The following is a 22,689-nucleotide window of genomic DNA, read 5'->3' on the forward strand; positions in this document are numbered from 1 at the left end:
TTTCTGTTGTTCTCTGAAGTTACCTGGTCTGAAAAGCAGACTCTGAAGGCAGTGGTTCGGTGTGCGGCAGGAGCATCATACTGGCAAGCTGGCTGCTGGCTCAGCAAAACTGCCTCTGAGGGGGAAGTTGGTCTGTAGCTACCTGATGGTCATAATTGCCCAGGTAAATTGTCACCTGTGACAGCGAGCTCAAGTATGTTTCTCATGTCAAAATCCAAGCTTGGAGAGGCTACTGGTCTCTGCAAGGATTCTTGTAATACTCTGGGGTTTGTGGCCTAAGTGACCACAAATACCCCAGCCATTCTGTCTAAGGTGCAGCTGCTGGGCTGCTGTGGTATGTGGTTGTGATGTGGTCAGTGCTTCCTACCGGAAGTATCTGCTCAGGGTTTTAGCTGCTCAGAACCAACAAATTTCACATAAAAATTAACTTGTAACAGTTTGCATTGATATTCTCTCTCCTAGAATGTATTGTGTCTTGCAAGCTGCTGGAGGCCTTAATGTCCCATGCTTTCTTCTAGGGTGTCTCTTCACTTTCACACTGACCATCCCTTCCTCTTCTTCTGCCAGCTGTGAGGCTTTCTCATAGTTGATGGCTGTTGATTTTTAGTGACTAGTCTTTGTGAAATAATTCTGTAAGTGTGGATCTTGGAACTGACTGACACCTTCGCAGCTGGGAGTTGCAGATCAGAGTTGCTCCCTGGAGTGGTTTTCGAGTTGGTTCTCCTAGAACTGTTCTGTTATGTTAGAAGGAAAATGAGATCTTTTCAAAAGAAAGAGGTATTAGTTTGAGGATGTTTAGTCTTTGGTGGATCATGACAGAAGCGTGTGCAAATATAAAGTGCTGTGTGACTGTCTTGACTGTTTTGTCACCTCGTTTCCTGTTGTTAGTGATACAAAAGTCATTTTTCCACAAAAGTTGATGCATTCTGTGCATCCTAGAACAATGCTTGTGTAGGAGCATGTCTTCTCTCTTGACTACCTTTAGCTGAGTGTTTCTAAGAAGAGATGTACTTCATTTTACATGAAGAAAAATCTTTTAACAACCATTTGGGGATTTTAAAGCACATCAGGAATCTTTGCAGCAATAGGTGCCAACCTGCTTAGCTGTGCTGCTTCTGGGCTTTCCCATGCTTCCCTTGGCTTTCTTCACATTCCCTTCTTGCCAGGGGAAGATTAAATTCAGGACACTGAAATTTCTCCAGATGAAAGTCTGCTTACAAGCATATTTCTAGCAACTGAGATGTTTATTCTGCGTTGGAGGGATTTTTATAACCTAAATGTTCTTTTGCAATATAATTAATACTGTTTTATTAAAATATTCCTCTTCAAGCATATACAACAGTAACTCAAGTTTAGCAGGGCCCAACCAGTGTTAGATTTAATGTGTGTGTCTGAGAGGAGAGAAACAGATCCCTGAATAGGATGTAGCAGCCTGTTTCTGCTGTGTCCATTTACAAGCATCACCAGCCATTATCTTTGCATTCAATATTTCAAGCATTAGCTTTCTGTTCTGGCTTAGTATATGAGACGATTTGCTACATAATTGTATTGTATTTCATTTTCTTCTGCATGTTATTGTAATAATGACATTGCCTAATAAAATAATGCCAGATTTTAATTAGGTTAAAAGTAATTTAGAATATTAGGATTTTTATTTGAGAAAATAAACTAGCCGATAGTGCATATCAAGCTGTCCTTGTTTGTTTGTTTGAATTTACTTTCATTTCCTGTCATCCTTTACCTGTTGAAATACAGGTGGTCTTTTCCATTAATTGTTTGAAGTTATTACAGCCCTCCACAGCCTTGAGTCTCACATAATGATGTTGTAGTGAGGGAATGACTAACTTACTGTTTATTAAATGGATAGTTTTGCAAAAATTGTTACTCCTTAATAAATAGCTGCACCTTATTAACCACTGAAATAAAGTAGCTAGACTAATGTGAAAGGGTATGGTAATACTGTATGAGAGTACTCCAGCAACAGGAGGTGTAAATTTGCTGGGAGGCAAAGACAGAATACATTTGCATCAAAGACAGTTTTGTAAAAGAAAAGCTTATGCTAGCCTTCTGTGGTTGGATACTTTAGGAATAACCAGTAAAGTATAAACTGGCATGAAGTGTAGTTCCCTAAGTGATTTACTTTCATAAGAGTGTCCTGAATAGCATCTCGATATACATCCAGATAATGAAGAGAAGGATGAAAAGGAGAAAGATTATTCTGTTTCTTAACACTCTTCTCTTTAATTCTTTATTCCTTTTGCTTTCGAAATTGCCTCAATACTCTGTAAACTTCCACATCACGTGCAGAGGAGGTATGTTCTCTGTTACATGACTAAAGCTTATCTTGTATTGGGAGATATTCTGACTCCTCCTTGAAGTGCTATTTCCAAGTACATTCCCCTTTATATACACTGTTTGTAAGCTGTCCTTTTTTTTTTTAGACATTTATTAAGGACTAAATAGAAAACCTTTGAGCCTGGTTTAGCAGTCCGTTCCTCTTCAGCTAAGTAGTCAGTCAGCACAACTGAATTCAAACATGTGCTTTGAGTTCAGTGTGTGTGTGTAAAGGCTTTGCAGGATAAGGACAGATTAAAGAAAGCTTTTGTTGAACTGGAGCCCATTTGACTTTGCCTTTCCTGTGCATTCACCATTAGAACTCAGAATTATTGTATTGACCTGTAATTTCTCGTCACTTAATTTCTTACAAATTTAGACGTCATTGCTGTTTTCTTTGCTGTTTCTTCTATTATCACATGGTGCTGCTAGCCTACCTGTTCTGTTTCTGTTGCATATAAGGACTGTACTGCTTGTGTGGTTATTCATGGGCATGCAGGCAGGCAGTTATGGAACAAAAATGTACAGAAACTGATTTTAATCATTCTGACTTTGGAAGAGTTAGTGTCTTAACTGAATATCTTGAGGACTAGATTATTATAGCTAAGGCTGCTTAGTGAAATCATGCATGTAGAACTTCTTTTTACACCACAGAATTAGAGACACGGACGTGTGTCCTTTAATGAGGTCTGGTGCTTGAAAACAGAATTAAAAGGAAGAAGTTGACATCTGCTTTAAAAGAATCTTCAGCTAAATGCAATTACCAGAGTGATCAAGTTGTATCCCTTACCCAAGTCATCAGACCACTCATGGAAGGGATATGGCCAGGTAAAAAAGAGAAAATCTCACATTTCTTTATTCCCTGACAACACCTAATTGCTAAAAATGCCTTCTTCAGGTATTAATTAGATCGGCCTTTTAGGCTGCTCCTATTTCCATTAAGGATCTGATTTCTCTCTGCATGAGATTCATACAGACTCAATAATCAAAGCTTTCTTTGTCTCAGAAGATGTATACTTAACCCAAATATGTTCCTAAATGTGTTAGTTCCCATCCTAGTGCCATTCTTCTGTCCTAGTGCCTGCTCTCACTGAACTTCCAGACAAATTAACAGCTACCACTATGAAAGAGTACACGTAAACAATTTCATCAGTGTCTCATCTTTCATTAGTAATTCATTTTCCACCTTTCCACCAATTAGATCTGGAGAGACTTGAATTTCCATGGAATAGTTTTTAAAGATTCTTTTTTTAAGCTGTGTTTAACTATAGTTAATACTTTTTTTTTCCCTATAAATCTGTTTTAATATTTCAGAAAATTGAAAAGTGAAAAAAACCCAAAGGGGTCTATTTCAGACATAAGGATGAAAAAGCTTAAATTTTTCTTGATTGTCAGTTGAATAATGGAAAACTCTTCATGTCTGATAAGGTTTTTTTCAACTTCTCTGAATCAATGGCTCTTCCATTAATTGTTTGGGTGCCAAAACTTTTCATCAGGAAAAATGACAAAAGCCAACCACCTCTCTATTAACTAATTTGTTTGCTTACTCACAGTACTCAGTTTTAGTGAGATTTTCACAATACATGCAAAGGATCTCAATAATTTCAATTGCCTGTGAATGTCTCTTCTCCCACAGCTGCCATTTGATTTATTTAGTTGTTTTTATAATTCTAAGGAGATGAAAGTACCTACTGTCCTAGGTTACAGCAAATAATCATCAAATCCATATTTACAAAAACTGACAACTTGTATTATTAAAATTGGCAGAAGCCAGGAAATGATTCCTAACACAATTGTATCACTGACAGCTTACTCAAATAAATTTGGGTTTAATTACAGCAGCACAAGGAGAACTGAAAGATCCCTTTGACTAAGTAGGATTTTAATTATATTTGAAATCCTGCAACCTCCTTTGTGCCTCTACAATGGCAAATAAAAAGACCAGAGAGAGGACCAGACTACCAAAGTATCAATTAAATGCTTTGTGTGAGAAAGTCCTTGTAACTTTTTATCCCTTGCGTTTCATTACAGTTTTCCATATGAATTATGCCTTGCCTAAACTACTGAAAGAAGTAGAATTGCAAATTTGAGTGTTCAAAGGTCATCAGTTCTTTATTGATCTTGGGTTTTAGAAAAATAATTTTCACAAAACTTATTTTGGAGGAAAAACTGCCATGTGGGTGAAGTCCAGCTCCAAAATGAGGGCATGGCAAAACTCCATTAAAGTATTAAGACATCAGACAAGCAGATTTTGTGTTGTATATCATCAATTTCTATATGTGAGTTTTGGGGGTTTCTTCTTTTTCTGGAATGTGTTTTGAGTGTAACAAAAAAGAAATTACTATTAGTGGAGGTTATGTCTAACTACCCCTCAACTGCATTAAGGCTCTGAAATGTCATGCATAAGTATCTGCTGTATTTGTTTTAAAATATTAAATAAAACTTAGACAAAATATAATTTTATTATAGCATTTGATTTAAACTTTGAAAAGCTATATTTAAATCTGTACCAGTTAACTGGAAAAAAGTTTTTTGGGGGTGACCAAAATTATTTGATTGGATAATTTTATACTCTCAAAGGATGAAAAATTAGTTTTCTTTCCATGTTTCATCTAGTAGAGTACTTTCTTGTAGTGTCAGAAAGGTTGACTCAAAAAGAGCATAACCAGAAAAATTTATCTAAAAAATGCCTGTAAGACAGCTTTTTAAAGTTTCACATATATATTTTAAGTCTTGAGTACTCGTTTTCTTAAATGTCTTTTATGTCTGGAATAGTACAATTCTCTAAGAGAAGTTCTTCATGTTGCAGAGAAAAGTGGAAAATTATACTGTACAAGTACCCATGAAAAGCAGAAAAATAAGGATTTTGGTATATATTTTGGCCTAGTTAGTAACATTTGGAATTCCTAAACTTGATAATGCCTAGTGCACATGGAAAAGGACTGATAGTTCCTTTGTCCTAGCATCCTCTGGTAGAATGCTGATTCTATATAGTATTAAATATGAAATTAGTATCTTTTGACTCTCATGTTTTCTGTCCCCAAATTAGCATTTGGGTTTTTGCGGTTTTTTAGTAATGAATCTCTTCACACTTGTTTTTTAGACCTCACAGATAAGATTTGCATAGCATTCTAACTTCCTTGAAGAACTGTGCATTATGAAAATGAGTTGCAGTGAGTGCCTTATTAGGCATTTTTGACAGTTCCCCATTAAGGATATGAAGCTCCCAAAAGGGGAGCTGATGAAAAATACGTTGGAAAATTCCTTCTTAAAAACAAAGGACAAATTTCACTAAAGGAGTAAATCAAGAGAGATATTTTTTCCCTAATACTAAATTTGTGAAATATGACAAAAATTAGAAGAGACTGACTTGCTGGAAATGTTGGAGATGAACTTAGCAACAGCTTTTGTTTTCCTTCTCCATTGTAAAAAGCTTATCTAGATAAAACACAAGCACGCACTGTAAGTGCAATGCAATTATACCTAGCCTCAGGAAAGAGCATTGACCAATTTTATTACAGTGCCAAAGATTAGTCCTGAAATGTAAAGCTGAGAGAGACCTATTAGGGATCTGCTTCATTAAAACATGTGGAACAAGACATTCATAAGGCACCAATAAATCCATTAAGGGGAAGAGGGCTCTGAAATGGCCCTTCATGATTCTCATTATTAACTACAAGGATTGCTGAGGTTGATGGCTTCAAAATATGGTTTTATCTAGCACTCACTGTCCCTTTTAACTCTCTGTTCTCCAGTCCAAATTCACTTTGAAATAAGCAGGCATCACTCTTCTAGTTAGCTGAGGTGTATCTACCTAAGAGGGCTGAATCTGGAGAAAATGGGAGAAGAGAAAAAAAAAATCTATAGAAAATCTTCTCTCTCATATTTTTACGATTCCTGCATGAACAGCACTCCAATCCTAGCTGCTGACTACAGCTTTTAAGTTCCTCATAAAGTCACTGTAAGCTAGACCCTAGCACACTCTTTCATTTTCATAAATCTAAATTTCTGATGCTGGTAAATCCTAAAAAATAATAGCAATTTGTTATGTATGGAGGGCATTTTGATTAAACTGTCCCAAGCAATGGCAGACAAGAAGCCTGTGCTGCTGAAAAATGGTACTGTTGTCTGCTCAAAGTTGGCTTTAAATATTGACCATAGCTGCACAGAAAATAGCATCAGATTTGTCAACTGCATAAAAAATAGCCACTGAGAAACCAGTACATTTCTCTACATCATAATGTTTCTAATTCCCAAGAATACCAAAGTGAATATCTAACATTTGACATTTCATGGAAGAAAAAAAAATAGCTGTCTATATCAGGAGATCAAGATTTCCTCACTAGGGAACTGCGGATTGCTCAGATAAAGAATGCTTGATCCTGGTTGATACTTTCTAACGAATGGTGATATCTTCAGATACTTACTGTTGGGTTTACCAGTCTTGTCGTGCAAAACCTGTGTCTAAAATGCTGCTAGAGCTTCAGAGCCCCAGTGAGCTCAACTGGACAAGACTGGGGCAGAGACAAGTGTTCCTCTTTTTCCTCTGGGAGTGCTTCAATGAAATAAACAACTTTTATCCAGCCTGAAAGACTGTCAGAAGTGTCACTGGCCAGGATTCGGAGCCTCTTTTGTCGAATGCGCAGCTACATCACAACCATCACATGGGACCGGATAAATTTTTCATGCCAGAATTAATCCATTTCAGTGGGCAGTTTTCCTCACCGGCATGCATGCTGCCTCCCTGGGGCACCTCCTCTGTCACAGGCAAACGGGATAGGGATTTGTGGAAGTGTTAATGGAGTGGCTTTTCTCAGACTCATCAGACTGTGTGTGCGCATGTTAGGTCAGGAATTTTTGACAGTCTCCTGGGAAGTGTATGGAACTTTCCAGAGGGGAACACCTTCTGCAGGTATACAGGCAATTGCTTCTTTTGGTGGTGTCATCCCAGATGGTAACTAAGTTTAATTCCGGCTGGTTACTAAGTCCTACACAACTGCTTGCTTTTTTCACCCCTGGTGGCAGGGAAAATCAGAAAAAATAAAGTGAAACTCATGGATTGAGATAAGAACAGATTAACAATTGAAACAAAGCAAAATATAATAGTAATAATAATAATAATAATAATGAGAGAGAGAGAGAGAGAGGAATACAGCAGGAGATAAATAAGTGATGCCCAATACAATTGCTCACCACCTGCTGACCAATGCCCATTCTATCCCCAAGAAGCAATCGGCACCTTCTGGCCAATTCCCTTCAGTTTATATACTGGGCATGATGCTCTATAGTATGAGACATCCCTTCGGCCAGTTTGGGTCAGCTGTCCTGACCATGCTGCCTTCCAGCCATTTGTGCACCTGCTCACTGGCAGAGCATGGGAAACTGAAAAGTCCTTGGCTACTTAGCATCAACTAAATCACCAGTGTGTTAGAATATGATTCTCATACTAAATCCAAAACACAGCACTGTACCAACTACTAAAAAGAAAATTAACTCTATCCCAGCTGAAACCCGGACAGATTGTTATTTTGGAGCTAGTGATTTAATTGTAGCCAGCATTCCTTTTATTTTGCACAGAGATAGCTCAAGAAATGGCAATATACTGAAAATATACCATTTGTGAGAAGAATGACATAAAACAGGGTTTAAAAAAATAGATTATTTACCCTATAAATACTAAAACAAGAAAAATATTTATGTGCGAGAGAGATTATTAACAGTACTCATAATTCAAGCAGCACAACAGCAAAGGAAAGAAAAATGAGGCTTCTAGTTCTCACCTTATGTATATTATGTGATATTCCCTCCCAGATTTTATAAACCAAAAATGTATATTAAAAAATAGACCAACTATGCTTCTGATACATGATAAACATGAAGATGAAATTGCAGTCAAAATAGTTCCAATCAAACTACATGCTTCCTTTATTTATTCTTTTCTCTCTGGCACTACTAATGTCATAAGTTTTCAACTTGAAACATGGGTAAAAATGAAACACAGTATCTTTTTCAGATGCTGGAAGCCTTACGCTTGGAACGATTTCTGCTCTGGAATGTCTGTAATACATTGAAGCCTTAATACCATACTAATTGGTACCTTACTAATTAGCTCGTGACAAGAATTTTAATTAGATGCACAGTAGGTGTTCTCCTTACCTGCAATGGAGGAGCTATTTCCTGGGGAGAAAAATGAAGGGAAAAAGATAGTGGAAGGGATCCATAGAAGACAAATATAATCTATTCCCTACTATGAGAAAAGTATACATTAATTATTATTTTTCAAAATTATGTCTCTGGCAATTTATTCTGTTTTTTAAAGTTTGCTTTCTGATTTGCTCCTTTCCCCTGTAGAACAAGTTGTACTTTTTTTCTGTGACTTGATGTGCTCTGAGCAAACTAAAAAATATTGGAACATGATTGTAGTCAATTATGCTCAGGGCCAGCCCCAGGGACTGAGCTGAACTCATCCCAGGCTCAAAGCCTGAGTCTCTGTAATCTGAGTTACAGAGCAGAACTATGTACCTGTGAGCTGGATCACAGGCAACAAGGCTGGAAAGGGAGATGCCCAGCGCCATGACCAACAGCATTAGCTGAACCTGGGCTGTAGCACATTCTAGAGTTAAAAATGCATGTGAAAAACTTGGAAGACACGGTCGAGTGAATTCTTGTCAATGGCGACTCGAAAGTAACAATGCTGATGAGCATCATCTATTATTTTTCTTCTATCAGGAAAAGGTGTGAAGGAGGAATAGAAGGTATCTATCTGAAAATACTGCCACCCCTAATGTTCTGGTTAGCTTAATGGCATTTACCTTGTCGCAGAAGATTTTAGTATTGTCATGAATGGGATGAAGGCTACTTGAAAATCTGCAAAAATATCTAATGCCAGAAGAGTCTTAAAAATATAAATACAAAGTTTCTTCTCTCTCCAAGGAAGCCTGAGTTGTGTGTTTATAAAGTTATTTGTCAGGCCTGGTAATCCTCATAAGCCCCAGCAGTGAAAAGGGTGATTCAATTTCAGAAGATAAGGGGACATTCTGAAAAATGATGATCAGGTCCAGGGAACATTTTTATAAAGGGAGATAAAAACAGTGAAAGTAAAGGGAAGATGAAGTGCAAAAAAGAGAAAACCAGTTAAAGATTTTTTCACCCCACTGAAAGGACACTTTAGGAATGGACTCTCTGAAGGAAGTGGAGAACTTGCTGTACAATTTGCATGATTTGAAAAGTACCTTTTTTATTTAATTTTGACTGGGAAAATTCTTCTGCATGGTGAGTAAGACACATTCCAGTGGATGCTCTGTAGATATCTAAAACCAATAGCTAAAGAATATTTTTCTCCAAATGGCAGTATGAGGGAAGTGAGAATAAAGTTGCTTTTGATAAAATTTTCAATTAAGTTCGTGGCAGTCGCTGTGAGACAGTGATTGTTTTATGAATGATGGAGAACAATGGGGAAATGAAAACAGCAAATTATTAAATGGAGAAAAATCTGTAAGATTTAAGTGTAAATTGTATCAAGAAACTGAAAGAAGATGATGTAATCCTTGTATCAAAATGAAATTAACCCAATCTCAGTCAAATAATATGGGTAGTATGCAGTCTGAAAACAAGCTGCACATTGTAGAATAATTCTGAATGTAGGACATGTCAGAGAAAATTATGATGGCCTATGACCAACTCTACAAATAATCAGTGTTAATCTAAAATTGTATTTTAGTTGAGTATTCACTCAACTACCCTGCCTGGTAGAAGATACAATCTTTTCAAAGAGCTTTATTAACTCACCTTTCCTACGATATCTGGTCGTTTTCCATGGCAAATTTGACACCTAATATTAGTGAAATTACATTATTTTTAATTTTTTATGGGCGGAGATTTAAGGCTGATTCATGTAAAAAATATATTGCTTCTTGCTGTCTAATTAGGATACTGGTTGGGTCTGGCATATCTTGATGTTTATTTTGTTTAGCAGGTAGGTGTGAGTCTTCCCTGACACCTCCAAGCTAGCAAGACACCAGCTACCTCCAGATCAGAGGCTGTGTGACCACTTCTGTAAAGCACTGTACTGGGAGCTGTTGTCTCTGCAGAAAGGCAGGATATGTTAGTTCAGAGTTAATGCCATGCTACACACATCCATATCACTCCTGGCCGAATGAGAGCATAAGGGTGAACTTGAATCCCTGCAAAGAGGCTGCAGCCATACCCTTTGTCCCCTTCCTAGTGGGACTGCTGCTCACATCACAAAATGTCCACCAAAGATAGCACTTTAGCAGAGTCTTTATCAGTACTCTGAGAATTGAATAGGCTATTTGGAAAAAGTAATTATAATGTCCCACCACTTCATTTGATCAGTGCATTCTGAAAGGGGAAAAAAAACTGCACACAGCAAAACACCTCTTATGTGATTTCCTTTCTTTCTTTGAGAAATAAAAGGAAGCTGGTTTTCTATCTTTTGTTCTTTGGTGATGGTACACTTAAGCATCCAGTACTTTTATCCTTACTGTTGAATGCATATGGGGGTTTGCTATGGGATGTGGTGTAATATTTTTGATTGCAGGCTTCTACAGAGCATATCCTTTATAATCCAGGTAGTTTGATGTTGTTTTACACAGTTTGGTTGATATGAGGATGTAGATTAACATGTGGGTCAGAAACCCTAACCAGACTTGGCAGGGAGGAAGGGATATTGGTTCGCCAGAGTGATTACCCATAGGAAGTGGTGATGCTGACGCTAGTGCTGCTATAGATGTTTATCTTTACTCTGAAGGCTTTAGTCTTTTATGGTTTGAATGCTGGCTGTGAAGAAAGCTGTCTCGTTTCTCTGTGCTCCATCCAGCAGTAGTGCTCTTCAAAATATTCAGAACATTTTTATATCTGAAAACTGAAGGAAAATATATTCTTACTTCTGAGCCTTTTGCTGAAAGTCATTCAATTGGCGATATGGGTCTTGAATTTGAATGAATATTTGGAGCATGTTTGCTTGATTAAATAGAGGGTATTTTGTTGTGGAGTAGAGATTTAGTTGCTGTTGTTTGGGATTTTTTGTCTCCTCCACTCAGAATTGGCTAGAAAGTCGTTTTCTAGACTATAAAATAATATCAAAATATTTTATGATTTTTTTTCTCTCTTACATAATTTAAACTGAAGATTCCTTATTTAAGAAAACATAAAATGAATTTCAGAGCTTGTATTATGTAAGCCAGTTAGTTACATCAAGCAGAAAAACTGAACACTGCCTTTGGGAGAGAGGGGCGGGGGGAGAACAAATGCTGGAAAGCAGAGTCTAGGGAATGGAGGACAATTTGGGGACCAGGTTCTTCACAAACCACACCACAGGGAGGCTGGCAAAAGGCATTGGGTACACATGGAGCACCAGTCAACCTCAAAGGTTCTTCAGGATCGATTTTGGAGGCTTATGTACGTATGTTCAGTCTGGGAATAATACTTAACGTTTTCATATGATTTTGTCTTCCAGAATGATTGAAGATTGTGGGAAAAGAGGAAATACCATGGCAGAAAGAAGGCAGCTGTTTGCAGAAATGCGTAAGTGCTTCCTAGAAATGTTTTGCTGTGATAGACCAAGCCAGTTACTATGCAGTGTCAGTAAAATTTATGCAAGCTTTCCACCTCAAATCTTCATTGCACAAATGATTTAATATTGTGAGACCAAAACTGCATGAAAATGGGTTAATTTGGCCAAACAGGAAAAAGGGATTTTCTACATCAGATTTTTTGATGGTATTATTTTAGTCAGTAGCTTCTTGAGACGAAGATGCTGCAATACACAGGTGGCAATGAAGAGGAATAAAGGTCTCCAAAAGACTACATCTTTTATTTGGGGTATCTGTAGTGGGTTGATCCTTGCCAGCTGCTTAGGACCCACATGAACAGTTGCTCAATCCCCAGCCAGCCCCTAGTGGGATGGGAAAGAATATAGGGAGAGCAAAAGCAATCAAACTCGTGGCTTGGGATAAAGATAGTTGAATGACAGGGAAGGAAAAATTTACAAAAAACCTCAAGAACAAGTGATGCAAAGGTGGTCATTCACCACCTCCCAGAAGCACACTGATCCCCAGCTAGTCATCGAGCAGTGTCTGCCTTGGAAGACAAAACTCCCCACCCCATCTTTCCCTACCCCAGTTTTATGGTTGAGCATGACGTTATATGGTATGGACTGTACTTTTGACCAGATGAGGCCATCTGTCCTTGCTATGTCCCCTCCAACTTCTTGCCCATCCCCAGACAACTCTGGGAGGGGACAAAATAGGAGAAAAAAAAGGTGTGGGTGCTGTGCAAGCAGTATTCAGCAGTAGCTAAAACAGCAATGTGTTATGAACTCTTTTTTAGCCACAAATCTAAAACACAGCACCATGCAGACTGCTATAAAGAAAGTTAACTGCATCCCAGCCAGACACAGTACAGGAACTCATGGATTTCATACCCCACTTCAGCATATTATTTATAGTTTCTAGTGAAGCTCCGTGCTCCCTTTAGAATGTGTGAGAGATGTACCAACAATACTCCTGCATTTCTCCTGACAGCCATCTCTTATTTCTCTTATAACCAATGCACCATTTCTCAAGGAAATTCTATTACACATGAAGTTTGAGACTGTCACCCTGTTACTAGATCTAATGGAGTTTTGTCTGTAATTACTAAGCTTCCTATTGTTTATCCCCTGCAATGTAGAAACAGTGACATGACATCTCCCTCATCTTTGGTGGGAGACTGCAGATGAGCATTGCTGGGACTTGAGTTATTGTGCATACAGAAAGGCCAGGTCTGTGCTGGTGAATTGGATGTGCTCAGGACTGTTCTCCAGGAGTGAGCCCTATGTCTGAGCTCCTGAGCTCTCCAAATGAAAGACTTCTCATTCAGATGGCCTACTGAGAGAACTGTCTTGTCCCATTCCACTGTGTCCACTAGCTCTGTTGTGCCCTTTAATTATTTTAGTATCCTACAGGGCTTACTGTTGTAACTCAAATGAGTATTTCTCACTGATCTCTCTGGTGATTAGTGACAGGACCTGAGGGAATGGAATTAAGCTGTGTCAGGGGAGGTCTAGCTTGGATATTAGCAAAAGTTTCTTTACCCAGAGCATGGTTGGGCATTGGAACAAGCTCCCTAGGAAAGTGGTCACAGCACCAAGCCTGACAGAGTTCAAGAAGCATTTGGACAATACTCTCAAGCATATGGTGTGATTTTTTTGATTTTTGCAGGGCCAGGTGTTGGACTCAATGATTCTCGTGTATCCCTTCCAACTCAGAATATTCTATGATTCACTTGTCTCTTGTGTACAACTTCTTGGACCAGTGGAGGAAAGGGATGTTCTTTGGCCAGAATAAAAAATGGATTTGTCCATTATGGGAACAAACGATAATTTTAATTAGAATTATAGAGGGGACCTGAGCTTTTATCAGCTAAAGTCAATGGCACAACTACCATTAACTTCAATTACTTTGAAATATTCCTAAAATGCTTAAGACACTGCTGTAAGGATTTATGGTTTGTTCCCACAGTTTTGAAGGCTGTTTTAATGTTGGGTTGTTTTGGAGGAGTTAAGGAGGTGTTGCAAAAATCAGCGGTGGGAGGCAGAGGAAGGACTGTTTTCCCGTACTATACATGAGTAGTTATAGTCTACTATTTTTTCTTACACGTTTTAGTATTTTGACATGTTTACTTGAGTCTGGGTTATCTCACGTGTGCTTCCCTTTTCTGTTTGCCTACCTCCGCTCCTCCACTATTCCAACTAGGTTAAAAGAGGGGAAAATATTAAGTCTTTGTGAAAAACTAAATGTATTTTAGGCGAAGAAATAAATGTCCATATTCGTGAAACTCTGAACTTTGCATTTTGAGAGTCCCTTGAATTTTTCTATATGTAAAGGTTGTGCTTCACTGAAAGAGAAGTTCACCCTGAGGTTGCATTCAGGTGCCCTCATCTGTGTGCAAGCCCACACTTTAACAAGTTTAACAAAAATCATGTGCTCCAAACGTCCTACGTACTGCGGGCCATGTGAAGTTTCTTAACGTTGTGACAGACATAAGCATATGGTAAAAAGTTAAAACTCACAAGCTGCCAATATCAGAGGAAGAAAATTCATAATATAAAGATCTTTTCCAGTGTTTTAGGTTCTTGCAGTTGCATCTGCAAGCCTGTGATTAAAACCCCGCTATGCTTTTAGAAAGTGGGTCATGTTCCAGACTACACAAGACAGGGGGAAAAAAATTTAAAAAGAAAAAATAAAAATCCAACTTTTCCTGCCTTTTTAAGTGAGAAATTTGTCCTGAACAAGGAACAGAAGGATTTGACTCTGGCTTTCTGACTTTAAATTTGGGCCACTGCGATTTTCCCTGTATTTTGAGAGATTCAGTTCAACTTTTTTGTTTACTTTCATTCAAAAGAGGCACATTTCTAGTTCTGAATTACAAACCTTTGTGAATTAGTATCATAATCATCATCTTCTTCTGTAGAGTCCGGTGGTTAAAGCTTGAATTGTGTCTTACAACTCAAAATGCCCTATTGGGACGTCGAATCGCTAAGTCTTAGTCTTACCTTAGTCTTACCTGACATGCTCTGGTATATCCAGACTGATGAAGAGTTCAGGATGTACATCACTGTTGTGCTGCCGTCACATATTATTCAGCAAGAAAACAACAGCCAAAGCTTGCAGTGTTTCCCTTTGTTATTTTTGCAAACTGCAAATAGTGTTACATGACATGATCATATTCGAAGAATACAGAGTGAAGCACTGCCTGCAGGCAGTGCGAAGGAAAGGCCACTGACAATACTGTAGGGAAGTGACAAATTCAGTGTCTTGTTTGCCATGCTCAGTCCCACGTATCTTTCCACTTGTTTTTCCGGACTCTCCATGTAAGTGATGTCACTTTTCTACAGAAGTTATTTAACAAATAGATCTCTGACTGTGGCAAAATGTAAATCATGATAAAATTAAATTGCCAGTTCCAGGGATTTATCAGCAACACTAATCCACAAATAGTATCAAAATGATACCATCCACCATGTGTGCAAATATTAAAAAAAAAAGCTACATTATTGTCTACAAATTAATTTATTTAGGATTAATATTGCAACTCAAAAACTTAATGAGCCAGAGTGTCACTTTGCTTTGACTCTTTAAATCTTTTTAAAAGGCTGAAGGAGCCTTTTATAAAGGAGCTTTGGAAACTTTCTAGTAACTTTCACTAAAGTTAAGAGGGAAAAAGTTATATGCATTTTACTCATCTGTCCTATTAAAAAGGAAAGTCTTAGTGTTGTAAGCACTATCTTCCCCTTTACCAGTAAAGAAATTTTCCAAAAGCTGTCAGTGAGATATTAATGGAGAAGAGAAAACCCCATATAATTTTAACAATAAAGCACAAAAATAGTTCCCTGACCTGATGGTAAGTAGTTAAGGGTAATTTCTCCCAGGAGCAGTTGTTGTTAAGACAGCTAACTGGCAAAAGGGAGCAGCTGGGAGCCCTGGGAAGATGGTGTGGGAGAATCTGGTCAGGAAAAGAGTAGAATCTGGGTAGAGGGAGAGTATCATTCTCATTTTCATCTTGTAGGTCAGAGCACATTTGAAAAATTTGAGTCCAAAGGATGACAGGTTGTTTAAGAAGGTGTGGGTGAAAAAGGCAGAATGGAAGCTTTGGACAAGGCTTATCAGGGAAGCCCTTCCCCTGAGTCACAAGGTGCAGAAAGGACCCCCTCACTTTCTAATCTCCTTCTCAGGGAGGCATCTGGGTACAGCTGGATCCAATCCTAGTCCAAGATTTAGGCAGTGATTTATGTTTAAAGGATTATATAGGTGTAATTGAACCTTTATATGACTTTGTCCTGCAGGATTAAGGGTGGCAAAACAAATAAATTTATGTGAATAAAATAAATACTTATTTAAATTGATTACAATGATAATAATTAGACTAAAATACTTTAATCAAAATTATTTACCATACAATATAGATAGTTATAACTATTAATGTAGGGTACTGTTAAATAAATAATTTCAAAGCTAGCTTAATAGTTAGTAAGTAGAGATTGTTACTCACCCATACCAACAACCGTGGGCAAATCCCTTTCACTTGGCCTTGAGGAGTAACCTTGAGGCATCCCTCCTCAAGGGAGGAATCTACACACACACACCTCCAGAAGGAATATGTTAGAAGTCCCTGCCATTAAAAAGTAAGACTGAGCTTTTGTAGTACAAAGTGATTGACAGTCAATCAAATGTTTCTAGGCTACCTGTGCTGGCTCAGCAACCTTTAGCTCAGGAACTCAAGATAAGTTATCAGTTCTACGACTTGTTGCTTCCTTTATTGGGAACTTTTTTTGCAACATCCTCACCAGTGTCAGTTTCTGTCAGGAGACCCTGTTTTTCACATCCTCGGAATGTTTAATTTTGGGATTGTGGAGTCAGACTGGTCTCAGCATTCTTCAACAACCAAAAGCAACGTGATCCTCCTTCTCCGTCCATCACTGATAACTTTTGCAAATAGGAGAAAGTTCAAGCTGTTTTACCCCCACTTAGGCAGAGCATCCTGCTACAGATGCCAACATGGCCACATGTACAACAGTACAGCTGAGTCGAATCATGTCAAGAAGAATCTTAAAGAGAGCATTTAGGAAGCTTGTGTAAAAGCCGGAGCATATTTCACTCCACTTCTTTTACATCCTGACTGTACCTTGTTTGGATATGTTTGATGGACACTGTGCCAGGTTCTGCCCCCATCCTGGTACCTCTGTGTGGTGGTTGTCTGTGAGGTAGCTACCAACTAGTTTGTACCCATCTCCAGGACAGATGCTTTTGGAAATTTTACCAGATCTTAAAGTTGCAGCAGGCAAGGCCAAACTATGTCTGAAGCAGAGAGCTTGAGTTCTCCCTTGCAGACAATAAACCTCTGGAAAATGGAGAAAGTCCTTGCACCTTTTGCATTATTTTTACCCCCTTCTGCAGATTGCCATAAGCCTTTATGTTATGGCATGGTATTTTTTCTGATTTGGTTTGCTGGCAATACCTTGTTCTGATCTGGTATGTCAGCTAAAGATACTTGTTTTGAGCTTTTCTGTTAAATATTAAAATTAGACTGAGGTTTTGCCTGTTGGAGCCTGGCCAGTGTGTCTTTTAGCCTGCAGCTTGGCCAGATTGTTCTTCAAAGTGACAGACACAGTGGGCTGACTATTCCTTGCCTTCCTTTATAAATGTCTTTTAACACTGTAGCTCTTGACATTCCCCTTCTCATTCCTCACTCCTCTCTACTCTCTCTGTGAAGGAGAGAGCCTTGAAAATTGTTAAAGAGAGTCAGCTCATGTGTCCTCTTTGTTCTCTGGCTTCCCTGCTAGCAAAGATACGCACAGGTCATATTCCATACAAATGTCACCGTTATTCTCTTCCACTAGGGGCTCAGGATCTGGATCGCATTCGTTTGTCCACCTACCGAACAGCATGCAAGCTTAGATTTGTTCAGAAGAAATGCAACTGTAAGTATGTCAGCACTTCTTTGACCTACCGTTGTTGTAAGCTTTCCCCTGCACTCCCTAGTCTGTCCTTCACATCACTGACAAATAGGGACTGTTTGATCTGGCGTTGCAAAGGATCTAATCAGAGTGCCTGGGCAGATTTTAAATAGTAACCTCTTTATATAAGGAGCTTGGCCTTAAACATGCCAGTGATTCAGTCATAGAATGGTGGGTCAGGATGCAGGACATAGCTTTAATTAATAAGTATGTTAACTACATTCTCCAATTTTCTTGTAAAACTGAATATTCTTGCAAGATCCTGCAAATTAAATGCTTTTATAGCAGCTCCATGAGAAGAAGTGGTCGTTCCAGTCCTCGTGTATTTGTGGTGCAGCAAAGTAAGTGCAGTGTCAGTCAGACTCTTTTTTTTCCACAAGGCCAGCTAGATGCTGCTTTTCTGAGAGGGTGAACCTGCTTGTAATCTGTGTGTTTGCCCTCCTCCTTCTAGGTTTTATTGTTGAGAAATTTCCCACTTGATTAGTGACTTTTTTAACTTTTCTTCTGAGATTCAGTCTTTCTTCCTTTACAGCTGCAGTTTCTATTAGCACAGTCATGCATTGTAAACTTTAAAGAGGAAATACATATAAAATCTGTAATGGAGTGTATCCTTTCTTCTCCATCCAAAATAGTATGCAAATACTTAGAAGGGCAGATTTGGATTTATGTATTTTACCAGACCTTTCCACACCAAGTTAAAAAAGAAAAAATCCTAACCAGGGGAACTCTTGTCGGTAGTAGCAGTAGAGAGAGGACTAACACAGAGAAAACAAGTGGGTTTTAGTCTTCATAGCTGGACTAGAATGGCAACCTGGCTATGCTTGTGCTACAACTCAGTGGTAAGTATGTTAAGAAATGCTCACTGCTGATAGAGATTAACCCCCCTGGAGAGAATTCCTGGTTTTGGGGTTACATGTGTCTGCATTACAGAAATGTTTAGCTTATGCTGTCCAAAGATACTGGAAAGGCCAAGTTGTGATGGAAAAGATTTTGGCGAGTATTTACTGTGTTATTAGCCACAGAGCTGATTGGCTGATCACTTCTGCAGCACGCTTCTCATATTTTTCATAGGTGTTTAGCTGAAGTATTAATTGAAGAATTAGTATCACATTATAAGCAAGCTGCTAGATGCAAAACCCAGGGGGGCTTTAGTACCTGCCCAGCAGCTGGCTTCTCCCATTCGGGAGCAAATGTGTTGAAAGACACTATTATGTTGCATTCAGTTGTTTATTTTTTTAATTTTATGTTTAGGAGGATGACATTTTTACTTCATTTTCATGGTAACAGAATACAATAGTCTGAGGTGACAAAAGTATCTAATTAAGTTGACAGTGATAGCAAAGTCTGTATGCAACTGTATGCAAAGCAAATGAAAAAACCTAGGGGCTAATAATGGTCTCGTTGGGAGTGGCTGGCTGGCTAAAAATACTGGTTGTTAATCTTAACTTTGTGCCTCTTATTTATCAGCTGTGATCTGCTTTTGTGGAACTGTTGGTTCTCTTCATAAAGAGTCAGTACAGATGCTCTTCGGTTCGCCAGCTTGTGCCAAGTCACTTGTGGACAGGGCTTGCCTTCTGGTCGCCATTGATAGCCTAGGAGAAGTTATTTGCTGGTCTTGTTTCCAGACTTATACTGTATCAATCTCTTCTGAAGAAAAAAAAAAAAGGACAAACTTATAATCCTAATAATTAGATTCTGTGCAATTTAAGAAATAATGCCTGTTACTCTGGAAGGGCTGAATTGCGTGTTTTCACCATCAAGTGAAGTTTTCTCCTGATTGTTTTGGGTAGACTGCTGCTCTCCTGGATGGCTTTCTCTTATCCATGGGAATTCATTCACCTGACAAGTATTCAAGCAACGGCTGTCCAAGAAAGAGCTTTTAAACATAGAGCCATTGAACTGAGCACTGCCCTTGAAATGGTTAATATTAGACCTCTGACTCATGTCAACTACTGTTGTGGGGGTTTTTCCCTTACAGAAATCGTCATTATGCACCACCCAATAGCAAGTTCATGAGAAAAAAAAAAAGAGGGGGGACATGGAAAAAATAACCTTTCTGCTGCATCTGAGCTGCTTCATTTAGGGTAGAATATAATAAGAAAAAGCTCAAAGACAGTTCTGCTTCACTCTTCTTTGAGCTGTGCTCTCCTGCCCTGCCCTGGCACACTGGCCCAGACTTACTAGGGAAAAATTGCTTGGAAAGAGTGTATTTGAGGGGTTCTTTTAAAGAGCTAACTTGACAAACTGCAGAAAGCTGCTCTTGTCTAAAGGCTGAAGGTGTACGAGGATGGAAGCAGAGAGCTGCTTTGAGGGCCAGAAGTGTTTGTTCCAAGGAAAGCAGAGCAGAGGTTTTATTAGCACCATCTTTTTTACCCAAAGGTGCCCATTAGCATGGACAGTCATGGGATTTCACTTAAGAGGCAGCTGCACTTATCACACACAGTGCACTGTTTGTTTCTGCCGTCTTTAGTGCAGACACAGACACAGGTTCAACTCCTGGCCTCCCTTTGTGAATTATTCTCTCAGTACAAAAGTTCTTTTTGCTGAAACCTTCAGCAGCAGGCTGGATTTTACTGGTGAAATAGGCAGCGTGCAATAGGTAAAAGTGCTTTCATATTCTAAGAGTGTTTCTCCTGAAGCTAGTTAAACTATCTGCATAAAGATTATAGAGAATGTGCTAGTTTACCACCATTTACCAAAATACCACTACAAATGTTGCACTTTGAGTACTAACACCGTTTATCAAATTAATTGCTCTGGAATTATTTCATTTTCATAAGAGGAAGACTCCTTTGTAGATATTTAGCCAACAGTCTTCAAAATTGCAAATACATGCCTTTCTGATAATTATATAAAACTTTAGGGAAAGTACTCTGTGAAAAGTATTTCTTTTATAAAAATCTCTCTGAGCATTTTAAAGCAAACAGTTTAAATGCAATCATCAAAGTGTGAAAAATCATTATCACTCATTGCAATTATTTGTCAAACAGGATATAATTTAATCCAGTCAACCTCATTCTTCAGAAAAGCAAGAAATTCTTAAGAACTCAGAAAATAAATAAATTTGAAAAAGCTCTGATGTTATCTTTCAAAGAATAATTCCTGCAAATTTAAGCATTCCTCTTTGCCTAAATTAACTCTACGAATAAATAACAGTAACATTTACAAGTTATTGTTAGCACACCTCTGAATCTGCTAAGTGCCCAAATGTGGAATGCAATATGTGACAAAAATCCTCAAAGCAGGAGACTCACAAAATTCTGAATGCAGAAATCTTAGACACTGGGAAACTTTGTTAATGCACCATGAATATAAACTAATTTTATGCTTCTTATTTCTGCTGACAATTTCTAAAATTGGAAATAATGAAAAGAGGAACTCTGCAGGTGATGTAGGTACCTTTGAGGATGTGGTGGGTATAGAAAGAGATAATTGCAGCCTACTTGTTTATTACTTTGCAGAACTCCTGTAGCAAGAGACCTGTTGCAATAGTAATAGTCTTCTCTTAGTTATAATATAATAACATGAGATATAGATACCTCTTGTGTAAAAAAAAAAGGAAAAAAACCCAAAGAAGTACTAAAGAAGTCTTGAGAAGATGTTGAGATTTGGGCATGAATAATTCCAAATGAATGGCAAGAGTGGTGGACAGGTGGACCCTGGAGAAAACACTGCTGGTGGTTATGTCATCTTGAGATCCCAGATTGTAAAGCTGGGAGTGTGTGAGCTGACTGGCTGCTTTACTGGATGATGGTGTTGGATACAATCTTGGAAACAGTAGCACCCTAATAATTTGAGGTTAAATTTCATTATTTGGGGTAATAAAAGCAGATAGGAAGCAGATACAGATATCAAACATGCTACATGTTTATTCTGGTCTGTACAGTACAAATTGTACAAAATGGGAATAACTGACTTAATCATCTAAATTTTCTAAATGTGCTTTAAAGGCAGTCCTAAATAGCACACACTTCAAGAATCAAGGAGGGTGAGCTACAGGTGAGCACTGTGAGGTCTGAAACAGTCACAGAACTTGAAAACCTATGAACCAATATAGCTCTGACCAAGTCAAACATTAGGGTATTGTCCTTCACTTTACCTCCAGTGCATCAGAACAGGTTTTGGAGCACCCAGTGTAGATTCTCACCATACATACTGCCACTCAGCTCCCCTTTCCACCAGGAAAATGCCATCTTGACAAGGTTGATTTGCAGCTATTTGTCCATGATATCCAGACAGAGAAGCACCATAGACTTTCCTAAAACAAGGCACAAAGGACCAATGACAGCAGTTGGACATCTCTTGACATTCACCAGTATTCAGGAACCACCAAAAAGCACAATTTGTAGTTTTCCCCAGTGATCATTGTGCAGTTGATTTATTTTAATATTTGGGTTTCGGTGAATTTATTAACAAGCTGAGATGAAATACCATGTTCATATGCAAATTCCCTCTGGGCTATGGTGACAGCAGGAGTAGGACATAACATTGTATCATAATCAAAACCATTATAACGTTAAACATCACTCACTAATATAGAACTGTATGGCTGGAAAACTACTGCTGTCCTTGATGAACTATCCCGAATGTGTTGTGAGATTATTCTGTGATTCTGGCTGCAAAAGCAAATTTTGTTGTTTTCCTTAAATCAGAATAAATCATTGGCAGTTGAAAGTGTGAATCAAAAGCTGTGCTAGTGATAGTAATATGTGCCTTAATTAATGCAAAAAAAAAGGGAGCTTGTTTCCCTGGCAGTTTAATCTCAACACCTTGGAGTTTTGGTGTCATTGTTTCTCCTTTCAATATTGCTTAGTGTGAGTGATTTTTAAATTTTTTAA

At 38.3% G+C, this 22,689-nt stretch overlaps 1 protein-coding gene across 29 annotated transcripts in view; it reads left to right on the plus strand.

The window, feature by feature from the left end:
• DTNA (dystrobrevin alpha) overlaps positions 1 to 22,689 on the plus strand; it is a 234,169-nt gene that overhangs the window by 115,057 nt on the left and 96,423 nt on the right. For all 29 annotated transcript variants that reach the window (XM_051769722.1, XM_051769820.1, XM_051769807.1 and 26 more), the window contains 2 exons: positions 11,813 to 11,880; positions 17,735 to 17,815. In XM_051769722.1, coding sequence (XP_051625682.1) covers positions 11,813 to 11,880; positions 17,735 to 17,815 — 149 coding nt within the window. The remainder of the gene's footprint in view (positions 1 to 11,812; positions 11,881 to 17,734; positions 17,816 to 22,689) is intronic.

Source organism: Manacus candei, unplaced genomic scaffold (assembly GCF_025592945.1).
Source record: "Manacus candei isolate 608988 ecotype Guabito, Panama unplaced genomic scaffold, ASM2559294v1 h1tg000008l, whole genome shotgun sequence".
Lineage (NCBI taxonomy): Eukaryota > Metazoa > Chordata > Aves > Passeriformes > Pipridae > Manacus > Manacus candei.